This window comes from Colobus angolensis, unplaced genomic scaffold (genome assembly GCF_000951035.1).
Source record: "Colobus angolensis palliatus isolate OR3802 unplaced genomic scaffold, Cang.pa_1.0 Scaffold7, whole genome shotgun sequence".
Taxonomy (NCBI): domain Eukaryota; kingdom Metazoa; phylum Chordata; class Mammalia; order Primates; family Cercopithecidae; genus Colobus; species Colobus angolensis.
The window spans coordinates 28086503-28100410 of NW_012120709.1; the positions used below are offsets into that span (position 1 = coordinate 28086503).

The window sequence follows — 13908 nt, forward strand, 5'->3', positions numbered from 1 at the left end:
GGGGTAAGTACCTGGGAGTTGACCTTTTGGCTAGCAGAAGCTTAGCTAATAACAGTAAATGGTAATATTGTTTTAATTTTATTTATATATGTGCTTATTTATTTTATTTATATATATATATTATTTTTGTTTTATTTTGCTACTTTTATTAAATATGATGGCAAAAACTATAATTACTTTTGCATCAACCTAATATGGTATTATTATAATGCTGTAACAATAATAGTCTAGTATTATTTTAGTCAATTAGAGTGATAGCAACAATATCATCATCATCATCATAGGTTGTTGTTATTAATCCCCATTTCCCTGCAACATAGCTATCTAGTAACCTGTCCTGCCTTATATACCCAAGGCGAGGATAATGAATGACCTCTGAACTGCCAAATCATTGTCTTGAGGAATGTAGTATGCTCAGCTCACTGCATCAGCACCTCTTTATACTGACTCTGCATGGAGAGATGGCATGTGGGTGAAGTGGGAAGTGCAGTAGAAGCAGGGAGATGCAGAGAACTAAGAGGACTTGCAAGACGAAAGACACAGACTTGAGAGAGACGCGGGTGTAGGCTTGACTCCACTAGCTCAGCAGCATGGGCCAAGGTGCTTATGCTTTCTAAACTTCGGTTGCTTCACGCGTTAGATGGAGATTCGTTTATTCACGCAACCGTTTGACAGGGGTTCTCTGCATGATACATGTGGTTTAGGTTCTGATGATACAGCAGTGGGCCTGACTCACATGTTCCCGTTCCCATAGAGCTTAGATTTTAGTGGAGGAAGCAAAATAATAAATCAGTTCTGTTGGTGATACATGCTGCAAAGACTCTGAAACAGTGCAGTGTGATTGCACTTTTGGAGAGTGGGGCAATATTAGAATAGGCAGACAGAGCAGGTAACTTGAGGTCGATGTCTGACCTGAGCCGAGGATGATCTTGTGTCCACCTCATGGGGATGCCGATAGAAGTGAACTGGCATCTACTGAATGCTGCCCTAGTGGTCGTGTTACTGCTCTTTTTCTCCTTTCTTTAGTTGCATGTGGTCAGCACTTGGCTAGGGGCCAGAAGAATGCAGGTGGTTCACAAGCATCTACCTTCTCACAGGCTGTGGGGTGACCACTGCACAACTCAAATACTGTTGGTGCAAAATGATGTCAAATGAGCCAAGGTGCAGAGCTACTGATGCTTATAGGGCCAAGTGGGTCAGAGAGTTAGGAAAAGAGGCAGGCCTGGCAGTGAGGTTTGAAGGAGAGTTATGCCTTGATTAGAGTAAGCAGTGGGGCAGGTAGGTCCAGGATGGGATGTGGCAAGAGCAGACAGGAGTGAGTCTGCATCAGGCTTGGAGAAGCGTGAGATGACCAGCCCGGCTGATGGAGAGGAGCAAGAATATGAGTCCCACCTGTGGACTCTTCATTGCAAGGCTGTGACATTGAGAATCTGTTTTATGGGCAGTGTGGAGCCATTGATTGCCTTGAAACGTGGACTGACATGGGATGGTGAAATGAGTCAATGCTTGTTTGCTTATTTACTTATTTGAGTAATTTACTTATTGATATTGCTTTGTCCAGATCATCATGCCCTGGAAACTGGTGCATACATGGTTCTAGCTCCTCTTTCAGACCACTTGAAAAACATCCCATGAGTCAGAGGAAGGAACAGTGCATTGTGACTAGAAGTTGGGGCAGGTTTCCCAGATGGGTCGGGTCAGGGAAACAGGCAGGCATGGAGGGGTCATGTCTGTAGGCAGAAGCTGAGTAGCCACCTTTGGCAATGGGGGTCTTTAAGGAGCTCAGATCCGTCTCAGCCTCTTTCCCCCTGTTTTTGTCAGGTAGCTAATCCAGATGGCGACTTCCGACTCACAATCATCAATTCCTCTGTGCTCGATCATCCCAGGGCTCTGGTCCTCGTGCCCCAAGAGGGGTAAGTGTTGCCCCAAAAGGAAATCAGTCTTGCATCCAGTGCTGCAATAATAGATTCTCATGGAAACACAGACTGTGGGACAAAAACTCCGTTTCTCGTGATGGTGGTTGAAATGATCTATGAACTGAAAAGTTAATAGAGACCACAGCTTAGTCACCATGGTCGGGTAACTCCATTCGCTTTTTGTTAGCCAGTGTCAGAATCTCTTTAGGCATCCAGATGTCTTGCATCTGTAGGTTGTTTCTCTAGAAAAGTTGATGTTAAAAGAGAGCCTCTGTAGACCTAGACAGGCCTGCTTGGATATTGTGAGGACTTTCTCTTGAGTTTTATGCATGGTACAAACATTTACTTCATTCCATCTTTCCCCTGCCTTCCTAGCATGTGTAGGTTTTCTTACTTACAATCAGTGTGCACTTGGGGAAGGCAAAGGTGCTTTGTATTAACTCATTAACTGAAGGAAACATAACTAAGAGGGAAATCCCTGATTTGACATTCGGGCTTTTCCTCTCTCGTAGCATTTGTGATAGAGAATTGGCACAATTTTTTCAAAGAAAATTCTAAGAGTAATGTATGTACTTGGTTGACAGTATTTAGAGAGAACAGAAGTTGATGAAAAAATTTTGCTTCCTTCCTTTTCATTCTTAACCCTTCAGCCTCACACTTCCTAGTGGTAATCATTGTTCATAATGTCTTGTGTATCTTTAGTGATTGCTTTTACTTATGTACAAGTAATGTCTTTGAAACACACACACATACACACATATACAAGCCAAATAGAATTGTAGTAGAGTTACTATTCTGTACTTTTTTAAACAAACTTAATATGTATTGAAGATAATTTTGTGTGAGTACGTATAGATTTTTTAGGTTTCACAGTATTCTATTGTATGTACCGTAATGTATCACTTCCTTTGCTGATTAACATTTAGTTTAATGTACATACATATACATTTCTTTATATATTATCTTTGCATAATTTGATTTTATCTGTAAATTCTAATAAAGGGATTTGCAGGTCAAGGAATTTAAGTGGTTTCAGGTATTATCATTATATATTGTTATAATAATGCTGAAATAACCAGCCGGATCATTCGAAAGGGGTTTCTGACCTTTTTTGGAGTAGTGTTTGAGCTCCCATTTCTCTAGTACTGGTGAGATATGTGTTGTGTCCCCATTTTCTCCAGGGTGATGTTCTGGACAGACTGGGGAGACCTGAAGCCTGGGATTTATCGGAGCAATATGGATGGTTCTGCCGTCTATCGCCTGGTATCAGAGGATGTGAAGTGGCCCAATGGCATCTCTGTGGACGACCAGTGGATTTACTGGACGGATGCCTACCTGAACTGCATCGAGCGGATCACGTTCAGTGGCCAGCAGCGCTCCGTCATCCTGGACAACCTCCCGCACCCCTATGCCATTGCTGTCTTTAAGGTGAGTCCATTTGTTGCCGCCGTTGGACTGTCTGCTCGAGCGGGTGAGGAGCGTATGAGGTCAGGAGCCTGCCGTCCCTGGACTTTGCAGAGAAGCTGGTTAACTTCTTAAAGATTGTCTTTTTTCCAAATTTGAGATAACTTATTTTCATTCCTATGGAGGGTTGCCAGGCAGAGGCTCCAGGGGACCAGGCTTCCCTGCTGGTCACATTTCAAAAGGTTAAAAGTGAAGGGTTTTCCCATGAACATTCCCAGTTTGTCCCTCAGTGTCAGGGGTGGTGTCGTCATTTCTTGTGCGCTTTGCTCACTTTATTCCCTGATGACTTCCGGTGAGCTCTGCACCACCTGTAGTGCCTTGCAGTTCTTTTTCAACTCTGGAGAGCAACATGGCTCTTCCCAACTCTGGGAAGCAGATTTCAAACTGAGGGGGTTGGGTGCGTGTGATCAACTTGAATGCTTATCAGATAGTTTCTTTTGGGCAGTTTCTTCTGGGGGATTATACAGTGAGGTCTGGATAAAATCGCTGTCCTTTGCATTTAAGTAGAAGCTTGATCAGGCCAGTCATTCAGCCAATAAATGTTAGTTGTCTCCTGCCTGAGGGAGCTCTTACCCTTAGAGAGGGATCGGAATAAAAAACTAAAGAGCTGGGCTAATGGGCGAAGGTTTTCTTTTTAGAATGAAATCTACTGGGATGACTGGTCACAGCTCAGCATATTCCGAGCCTCCAAATACAGTGGGTCTCAGATGGAGATTCTGGCGCATCAGCTCACGGGGCTCATGGACATGAAGATTTTCTACAAGGGGAAGAACACTGGTAAGGCAGAGTCTCTTCTGTTGTCTCTGTAGAGTTGATCTCAGGAAAGGGGCTGCGTGTGGCCAATCTGCTCAGAGCAGGAGCTGGCAGCCTGCGTCTTTGTTGTCACGACAACATGCACATTATTTAATTTCTTCCTAATGACATCTTAATTTCTTTTCTAACGATACACAAACAGCTGGAAGACAGCATGTTTTTGCCTGCCTAGAATGTTGGTGCTTGGTGGGTAATTACACCCTCCTCCTGCCCTTGGCCCCTGACTGATTGGTGGCGTGGCTTCTGTTGCAGCTGGGAGAGTCCCAACATGTGCTTAATCCCTGTTTGGCACACTTGCAGGAGGAGACTCTGGGCTGGGTGCTCAGATCGTTGTTGCTTCCCGCCAGGGCCTCTTGCTTGTTCTCTGGTTGCCCAGATGACCTATTGCTCATTGACCATACCTACCTCTGCTGGAATGGCACTGTGTAGTTAGGTGTTGTTTTAATTAATTTTTCCCACCATGAAACTCTAAACCCCATGAAGAAAGAGATTGGCTTTTTTATTCCCCGATAGTTTTACCAGTGTCTAGCACTTCGTAGGTGCTCAATTCATATTTGTTGAAAGAATAAGGGATGAAAAGGGAGGGGAAGAATTGCAGTGAGTGCAGAGAGTAGCTGTTTTAGAGATCTATCGGGTGCTGCTATGAGGCTTTGACCTGCTAGTCCTGGAGTCTGAGACTATTCAATGGAAAGCCTTTATCATTTCATGACTGTTATTTAATTTTGCTTATCTCCCAGCCTTACTGTTGATTCTAGAGGAGAAAGATCAGAGGATTACCAAGAAGAATAGTCTCTTTAAGAACTTCCCTCTTTATCTCAGCAGGATTAAATGGCATCCTGGGTTTGCTGATTCTCCTTTATTGACAAACTGCTACGTTTTCTGTTCTTAGCTGGAATGTTGATATTGTTTTATGGTTCTTGGCTGACCCTATACTAAGAGAAAATTGACAGGGGAAATAATACAGTTATAGATAGCATTGTTATCCTCTTGGGATTGTGAAGATAGCATGAGAACACCCTGAGAAAACTATAAAGTGTCTTACAAATGTAAGACGATATTATTTGTTATGTCTTCACCACTGACCTGTGAGGTAGGGAAGGCTGGTGTTATGATCCATGGTTTATAGATTAGGGAATTAAATCTCAGATATGAATTAGCTTTCCCAAAGTATCCTCACTAGTTTAGTAGCTGGCCTTTTGTTGCAATTCTGCCACTAAATGGAGAAGTCACATTCTTTCTTAGAGGAGGCACCTGTTTTGAAATAAGGAGAGTTGAAGGAATCTTGCTTCTCAGCTCCAGTGACTGAAATTTTGAGGCCTTTGTTTGATGGAGGACGTCAACCCCTACAGATCTGACTTGCTAGCTAGCAGAGTGGGTTTCTAGTATTTCTCCAAGTGGATTTTTAGCATTTCTCCACGTTACCCCTTAGTCCAGTGGGTCTTCGTTTTCACAAGTGCTTGTAAGCGTGTGTTTCATGTGCACACAGGAGCTTCTGAAACACTGTGTGCAGATGAAGCCAGTGGTTACCCGGTCACAACTTACTTCCCAGTCTTGACTGTCCACTTCATCCCAGTAACTTGAGCACAGCTGACATAGGCAGTCACACCCGTGACTGGGAAGCAGTGGCGGAGGAGGGAGTTTGTGGTCTCAGCACGTGCAAACATGGTATCTTGGTGCCAGACACACAGGCCTACAATCCTCACCTTAGGTGTAATTTCCCTTTCGTACCTCAAAGAGTCATCTTCATTTAAGCTAGCCAGAGTCATTTTGGGGCCCAGAGTGAGGTCTGGATAGATGACAGGTTGGTTTAAAAGGGAGATATGTATCAGCAAGGCATAGTGACACGCATCTGTAGTCTCAGCTACTCGGGAGGTGGAGGTGTGAGGGTCACCTGAGCTTGGGAGGTTGAGGTTGCAGTTTAGCTGAGATCGTGCTGCTGCACTCCATCCTGGGTGACAGAGTGAGACCCTGTCTCAGAAAAAAAAAAAAAAAGGGTTTTGGGGGAGATCTATGTTGATGAGTAGAACACAGACCTGGACCTGTGCAGAGGCAGCTGTGACTGTCCCTTTGGCCATGGCCAGTTTTTGCCTCTCTGCTCCTTTCTCTGTTTGCCTTTGGGGTTCTCTCTTATTCTCCTTTGGTTGTGAGCAGGATACTTCCAGAAGACCTCCTGCCTCCTAACACAGGGCTGGAGAAAGATGTTTTTGTCTTTCTCTGCAGCCCAGTTTGGGTCAAATCAAAACTTCTGCAGTGGTGTCTGGCTGTCAGCACTGTCTATGAGCACTCCACACCTCTTGGCCTTGAACTTTGCTCTAACCTTCTTGCTTTTCTGGACACTGAGAGGATACTTGCTTTTTGGGACACTGTATTACAGATCCATGGTGTGTGTTGGGAACTCCTTTCCGTCTTTATTATTTTTGTTGTCTCCTCCTAATATATTCGGGACTTTCTACAGTAGTCTCCTGCTTATTTGCCATCTTGCTTTCTGTGATTTCAGCTACTTGCAGTCAACCACTGTCCAAAAATATATATGGAAAACTCCAGAAATAAACAATGTATAAGAGTTAAATTGCTTGCTGTTCTGAATAGTGTGATGAAATCTTGCACTGTCCCCTCCCTGTCCCACCTGGGATGTGAATCCTCACTTTGTCCAGCGTCTCATGCTGTTGATGCTGCCGGCTCATTAGTCCCTTTAGGAGCCGGCTGGGTTATCAGGCTGTCAAGGTATTGCAGTGCTTGTATGCAAGGAACCCTTATTTTACTTCATGATGACCCTATACCTCAAGAGTAGTGATTCTAGTAATTTGGATATGCCAAAGAGAGGTTGTAAAGTGCTTCCTTTAGGGAAAGGGTGAAAGTTCTAGACTAGACTTAATAAGGGAGGAAAAAAATCTTACACCGAGTTTGCTAAGATCTGCTGTAAGAACGAACCTTCTGTCTCTGAAATTGTAAAGAAGGAAAAGTAAATTCATGCACAGTATTTATAGGGTTTGGTCCTATCTGCAGTTTCAGGTGTCACCCGGGGGTCTTGGAATTGGGGGTTTTGGAATAAGTGGGGACTACTCTATTAACCGAGTGTTAAATAATGATAATTGATAGTAACTACATTTATTGAGGGATTGCTGTGTTGTAAGTACCACAGTAATGTGCTTTGTGGGCTTGTCTAACCTCACTTCGTCTTTCCAAAGATTTCCATATGTACTATTAATATTTCCACTTTATAGATGACAATATGAAAGTCTGGTTTAGTAACTTGTGTAGGTCACACTTTTAGTAAGTGGTAAGAATTTGCACTGTGGCTCAGTTGACTTCAAAGCTTGAACTTTGATAAAACCACCAGGCTCTGCTCCCTCTGTCATGTGTTGCTGGAATAGCAGTGCCCTGGTAGTGTGACAGCAGTTCAGAAGTACTGTTCTAGATTTTGACTGATGATTGTTCGTAATAAAAATGTTGTTCAGTTGCAACATTTATCAATTTGAAATATTTGGTTATAAACGGATAACAAAAAATGCATTTTTCCTTTATAGCTAGCTGGTTTTTATTTTTTATTTTTATGTATTTAGTTTTTTTGGAGACAGAGTCTCACTCTGTTGCCCCGGCTGGAGTGCAGTGGCGTGATCTCGGCTCACTGCAACCTCTGCCTCCTGGGTTCAAGCAATTCTTGTGCCTCAGCTTCCTAAGTAGCTGGCACTAAAGGCACGTGTCACCATGCCTGGCTAATTTTTTGTATTTTAGTAGAGATTGGGTTTCACCATATTGCCCAGGCTGGTCTCGAACTCCTGAGCTCAGGCAGTCTGCCCACCCTGGCCTCCCAAAGTGCTAGGATTTACAGGTGTGAGCCACTGTGCCTGACCACTAGCTGGTTTTTAAATGGTATTACTGGAATTTATTCTTTGTAAAGTGTGTTTTTTCTTTAAAGAGGTTACTTTACAAGATTGTTGATGTATTCAGTTGCTCCTGCAATGGCTCTTGGAGATTTGGAATTCTTTTGAAGTTTTGGAATTCTCCTTTAGAGCCTGCAGTAAGTACGTGCTTTTAAATATCTGTAATGAGGGTACGTATTTATTATTTGAGGTAGATTTGATTTTGATAATTGCGAAATGTATAGATACTTGAGATGATGACATTTTTGGCTCCTAAAGTATTCCTGGAGGAATTTTCCAAAGAGGAAATGTGAAAATGTTCTGAACACGCCCGGTGAAGACATCACGGGACTACGTGTTTGATCTTCTAAGGGAATGTCTTTGAAGATGATTGCTCTCACATGTCCGCTCTTCACGTTGAGATCACGGTTTTCATATTGCCTGGTCCACTCAAGACAATTGGCATCCTGTATAAAGGGTCTGTGGCTGTGGTGGAGTTGCCATCGTAGGAGTTCCGTCTTCTTCCAGGTTCTCTCTGATGCAGCGCTCCCATTTTCCATTCTCTGGCTTCCTGCCAGCCTAGACATTCCTGCCCTGCCTGCCTCTCATGATCAGTGACTTGGCTGGTTTGGTTTGGAATTTGCCCCTGGTTACTGCCTCAGAGTACAGTTTCATACATCTCTGCCTAGATCAGCCTCCTGAAATATGATACGCCATTTTGAGTTCTCTGCTCTTAGCTCTTGCTTGTTTGGATAGGAGTATTTGCTCTGCACATGAAAATGTTAGTTACGTTATTTTACAAACACGAACCCTGTGGAAAAAATCATCCTGTAATAGAGTAGTTTTTTAATTTGTTTGTTTTGTTTGTTTTTGAGACAGGCTGTGGCTCTGTTGCCCAGGCTGAAGTGCAGTGGTGCTATCTCAGCTAACTGCAACCTCTGCCTCCTGGGCTTAAGCGATCCTCCCACTTCAGCCTCTGGAGTGGCTGGGATCACAGATGTGTACCCAGCTAATTGTGTTTATTTTTTTTGTAGCGATGGTCTTCACTGTGTTGCTCAGGGTGATCTCCAACTCCTGGGCTCTAGAGATCCTCCCACCTCGGCCTCCCAAAGGGCTGGGATTACAGGTGTGAGCCACTGCACCCAGCCAGCAATAGAGTATTTTAAGATAACATCATATTCTGTTATTGTTCAGGATCTTGGAACATTGAGTGATATATTGTCCTTTGAATACAAAACACATGTTCCCACATCCTTGTTTGAGTTGTTTCTCATGAGTGGTGGCTCTATGTCAATTCTGCATTCCCTCTTGTAGCCAGTGGCCTGTACCTTTGAACTAAAGGAGCAGTCTATGCCCACTAATAGATCAGAGTGAAGGGATGTCTGGGCTTTTGCTGTAGTCACCTGGTTAGTCTGCTATGCTGCTATGGTAATTAAGCTGTTATGATTGATTGTTTACTGAACCTTTTGGAATGTTTCATCATATGGACTTCCCTTCCTCTGAACGTGTATGTTTTCTGTCTTTGGTAATACCTCTTACTCTTTTCCTTGGCATCATAATAACATTGTTGCCATAGCATTGTGATTTTTATTTTTATTCATAATGTAAATTAACCAATGAGGTGCCCACACACCCAAAGCTACTGAGTATATTATCCATATTGACACTGATTGTCATTAATGAACTTCGTCTAACCTGTAGGCCAGGATAGGCATGACTTAGATGAACGCTTGGCTGGATGGCAACAGATGATTTGGATATGGTGCTGATGTGTGGGAGGGTGTCTCTGTCCATGACATAGCACAAATGAAGAATTAACAGTTGAGTTTTATCTAAGTTTTTGTGTTCATTTTCCCCATTTTCATGATTAATAATTGCAGTCAAAAGAAAAAACATGATTTCACGGTTTCTGTGACCCCATAGTTGTATCATGTTTCAGATTGTTATAAAATGGTTTATATATCCTCTTACCCACCATCCCCGGAACAAGGTAGGGGATGGGATGGCACTTTTGCCACCTTTGTTCATCCACAAAGGCTCCTTCTCGAGAGTGCAGTGATGGATTTTACCAACTCTCTCTGGTGCTGCCTTTGGTAAGCTGAACCAGAGAAAAGATTGGCAGGAGTGGGCTAGATCATCATGCACTAGTCCTTATATGAACCCATTGCACAGCAGTGACGGGTGAGTACTGTGGTTGGCTCCTCATTTAGCTCTTGAGCTGCACTCTGGCACAAAGGAATTGAGAAGGGAGGCCTGGATTTTTGTCCTGGGCTCACCATTAATCAGGTATATGTTTTAATTATGGCCTTTGGGGCCCTAAGGAGCAGAAACCCACCCAAGCTAGCTCAAGTGAATGGTTTTATGGAATGAATAAAGGAGCCCAAAGATGGAAGTCTAGGAGAGCCTCGTGGGGACTGCAGCTGTTCTTTCTCTTTCCCTCTCGTTAGGCCTCTTCTCTCCATAAGTCTCTTTCTTTTTAAAAAAACAATTTATTCAGAATTTTCAAGGCAGTGTTCAACTATACTATAGCCACCAGTGTTGTGATTGAGAAATCCAAAGACATTCTGATTCTTTTTTAAATTAAAAAAAAAAATTTTTAAGGGATAGGATCTTCCTATATTGCCCAGGCTGGATTCGAGCTCCCAGGCTTGAGCGATCCTCCTGCCTCAGCCTCCTGAGTAGTTGGGGCTACAGGTGCATGCTGCCGTGCCTGGCACCTCTGTGAGTCTCTTTGAGTCTCCTGACCGTCTGCAGACTGAGCTTATCTGCATACCCAGAGTTATGACTTCCACACAGTTTTGGCTTGCCATGTGCCACTTCAACACCCACACTCTATGACCCTTTCCCTGGCTCCAGTTCCTTGGTTGCTTTCCTGTCTTTCAAATTCCCAATTCCAAATTCCCAGGAGGAACACTGCTGCCTGGCTTGGCTCTGGGGCAGTCTGATCTGGCTGAAGACAGGATGCAAGTCACTGGTTATACTGAGCAGAAGTTTTCAGCACAGTAGGCTTCCCCAAAGCTTGCCACTTGACCCTTTAGAGCTTCCCGCTCTCCTTTCCGTAAGACGAGGAGGTTCCAGTGGGTCTCCTTCATGTATTCGGTACCTACCTCGTGGTGTGTATCAACCTGTGTGCTGCTGTCTGTCTGCCCTCCAGGAAGCAATGCCTGTGCGCCCAGGCCGTGCAGCCTGCTGTGCCTGCCCAAGGCCAACAACAGTAGAAGCTGCAGGTGTCCAGAGGGTGTGTCCAGCAGCGTGCTTCCGTCAGGGGACCTGGTGTGTGACTGCCCTCAGGGCTATCAGCTCAAGAACAACACCTGTGTCAAAGAAGGTACTGCCCTTTTTCTTTTCTGCCTGCCATCCTCCTTCCTGTGTTTCCTGCTCCCCCGCCAGGGGTGGGAGGGATAGCTCTCTGTTTCCTAACCTTTTCGGGTTATTGGAAAAAGTCCAAGGCAAAAATCAAACCTACCAGATACTTACAAGAATCCTGGTTTGGGTTCTAAGGCCTGGTAAGGGTCAAAGAGACCCTTCAGGCCTCATTCAGAACAGGCCCACGCTGTACCTTTCTAAGGCGTAGCTGTGGTTTTTGGTTTCATGTCAGATGGCACAGGCTTTCTTCAGGGTCTCCCTTTTTATTCTTTTGCTTCTTCCTCTCCTCACCCATCCCTCACATTCCAGGTTTCTTACCTTCTCCTGTTTTGCGTAAGTTGGACCAGCCTGACTGGGAAAAATAACCAGGGTGACTCCTTCCGTGTTGACTTACTGTCACCTAACGGTTGTCCATCCTCTCACCATAGCCTAGCCCAGCGTGTCCTGAACTTTCAGACCAATGTTTGCAAAGCGCTTTGAGTCTAGACTTTCATGCCGTGACCAAGTGGCGATAGCAGCCTTACGCCCACTCCCCCTCTGAATTTGAATATCGAGATTTAAAATTTCTCTCCTCCGAAATTTAAAACTTTTTCCTTCCTGCGTAATTTTTACCCTCACCACTTCCCTACCCTCCAGCTTCATGTTTCTGTGAGTGAGGTGAAGCCCTGCAAGGGCACCTTGCCATTGAAGTACATGGATTGATGGCCAGAATTTCTGCTTTTCCTTATCTGTGATTCTATTTGCCTTTTTTTTTTTTTTTAAACATTTTAAAGAGACAGGAAAGAGACAGGGTCTTGCTGTATTGCCCAGGCTGGCACATTCACGGCTCACTGCAGCCTCAACTCAAACTCCTGGGCTTAAGGGATCCTCCTGTCTCAGCTTCCCATGAAGCTAGGACTACCGGCACGAGTCCAGCTAATTTCTTTTACAGGGATGAGGTCTCACTTTGTTGCCCAGTCCAGTCTTGAACGTCTAGGCTCAAGGGATCCTCCCTCCTGTGCCTCTCAAGGAGCTGGGATCACAGGCGTGAGCCACCGTGCCTACTCTATTTGCTCTGTAATCCTAACCCTGCTTCTCATAGCAGCCCAAGTCCAAGGCAGTGAAACACACAATACAAGCCTTTTAGTCAATCTTCCTTAAGAAATATAAACAGAAAAAAGATGAGCCTTTCTTTCTTAGAAACAAGAGACTTTCTTTCAGGCTGTGGGTACAATCTTAAAACTGTTTGGAAAGAAAGAAAATCAACGCTAAATTCCAAGAGAAGGGGAAGAAAGCTACTCCATATTTCCCACTAGAATGCCTTTGATTATCCAGATAAGAGACCAGTCATCACATGTCCTCAAAGCAGTTTGCCAAACAAGACATTTTTTTCTGTAAGGAATTTTAATTGCTTGCTTTAAAGTAGTCATGGGACAGAAAAAAGTCTCAGAGTATTGAGAAAACCTTCGTAACTCATTTGTTTGATAGACAGAATATATGTGGATATATATAACTATAAATATATAAACCTACCTGTAGATATGTTGAATCTGTATGTTTTAATACTGTGTAGACACAGTCCATTAAGGAGTTCTGTGTGTAATTAGTATTTTATAATGTTGATGTACTCTATTCACTACCCAATAGACTCAACTGGTGTCTTGGTTATCCTTCCTAACCATTTCTTCCAGCAAGCCTTCTCTCCTTTGATTTTAACAAAAAGAGGAAAGCAAGAGGCTGGTATGGGACAGACATTTCCTTCCCTGCATACATGCGTGCTTGGCGTTCCTCCTCCCCCCTTTACCGTCATGTTACTAAAGAAAGGGAAACTCCAGAGAGAAAGTCCTGTGGTCCAGCAGTGAGAATAATATTGGTTTCATTTCCTCCCCTGCCGCACTCTGACGGGTAGAGAACACCTGTCTCCGCAACCAGTATCGCTGCAGCAACGGGAACTGTATCAACAGCATCTGGTGGTGTGACTTCGACAACGACTGTGGAGACATGAGCGATGAGAGAAACTGCCGTGAGTCTTTGGGCTTGGACATTAAGCATTTGCCATTACTCAGAAGCCTGGTTGGCTCTTCCCAGGCTGAGGGCCTAAGGTCTAGGGTGAGGGCCACCCATGATTGGTGATGCCCATCTAAGTGGATGGGGCTTGGATGACAGAGAAAACGTATTTCCACATACAGGTAGATCTTAGATATATAGGATTAATATTATATACATAATATGTTTTTAACCACCCCAGAAGTACCACTCATGACAAGAGGTTTGTAGATAAACATCACGTGGCTGAAACTGATCCGGCCACAGCACTCTAGCCTGGGTGACAGTCTGATTTGCCTGATTTGCCAGTCTGGGCTCTAGCCTTGGCTGTGGCTCTGTAATAAAACTGGTGACTTGGGTGAGTAAAAACATGATATTCTTTGATTTGGAAATTCAATATTCAGCCTTTTTAGGGATGGGAAATGAGTATTTACTCCAGTTAGTTGACGCTGGCTATCTAC

At 44.0% G+C, this 13908-nt stretch overlaps 1 protein-coding gene across 1 annotated transcript in view; it reads left to right on the forward strand.

Moving 5' to 3' along the window:
* The window catches only part of SORL1 (sortilin-related receptor, L(DLR class) A repeats containing), a 161888-nt gene that overhangs the window by 85449 nt on the left and 62531 nt on the right, over positions 1-13908 (forward strand). Inside the window, exons 19-23 of the mRNA XM_011926987.1 lie at positions 1822-1913; positions 3098-3344; positions 4019-4157; positions 11211-11384; positions 13311-13424. Of these exons, the coding sequence (XP_011782377.1) occupies positions 1822-1913; positions 3098-3344; positions 4019-4157; positions 11211-11384; positions 13311-13424 (766 nt within the window). The remainder of the gene's footprint in view (positions 1-1821; positions 1914-3097; positions 3345-4018; positions 4158-11210; positions 11385-13310; positions 13425-13908) is intronic.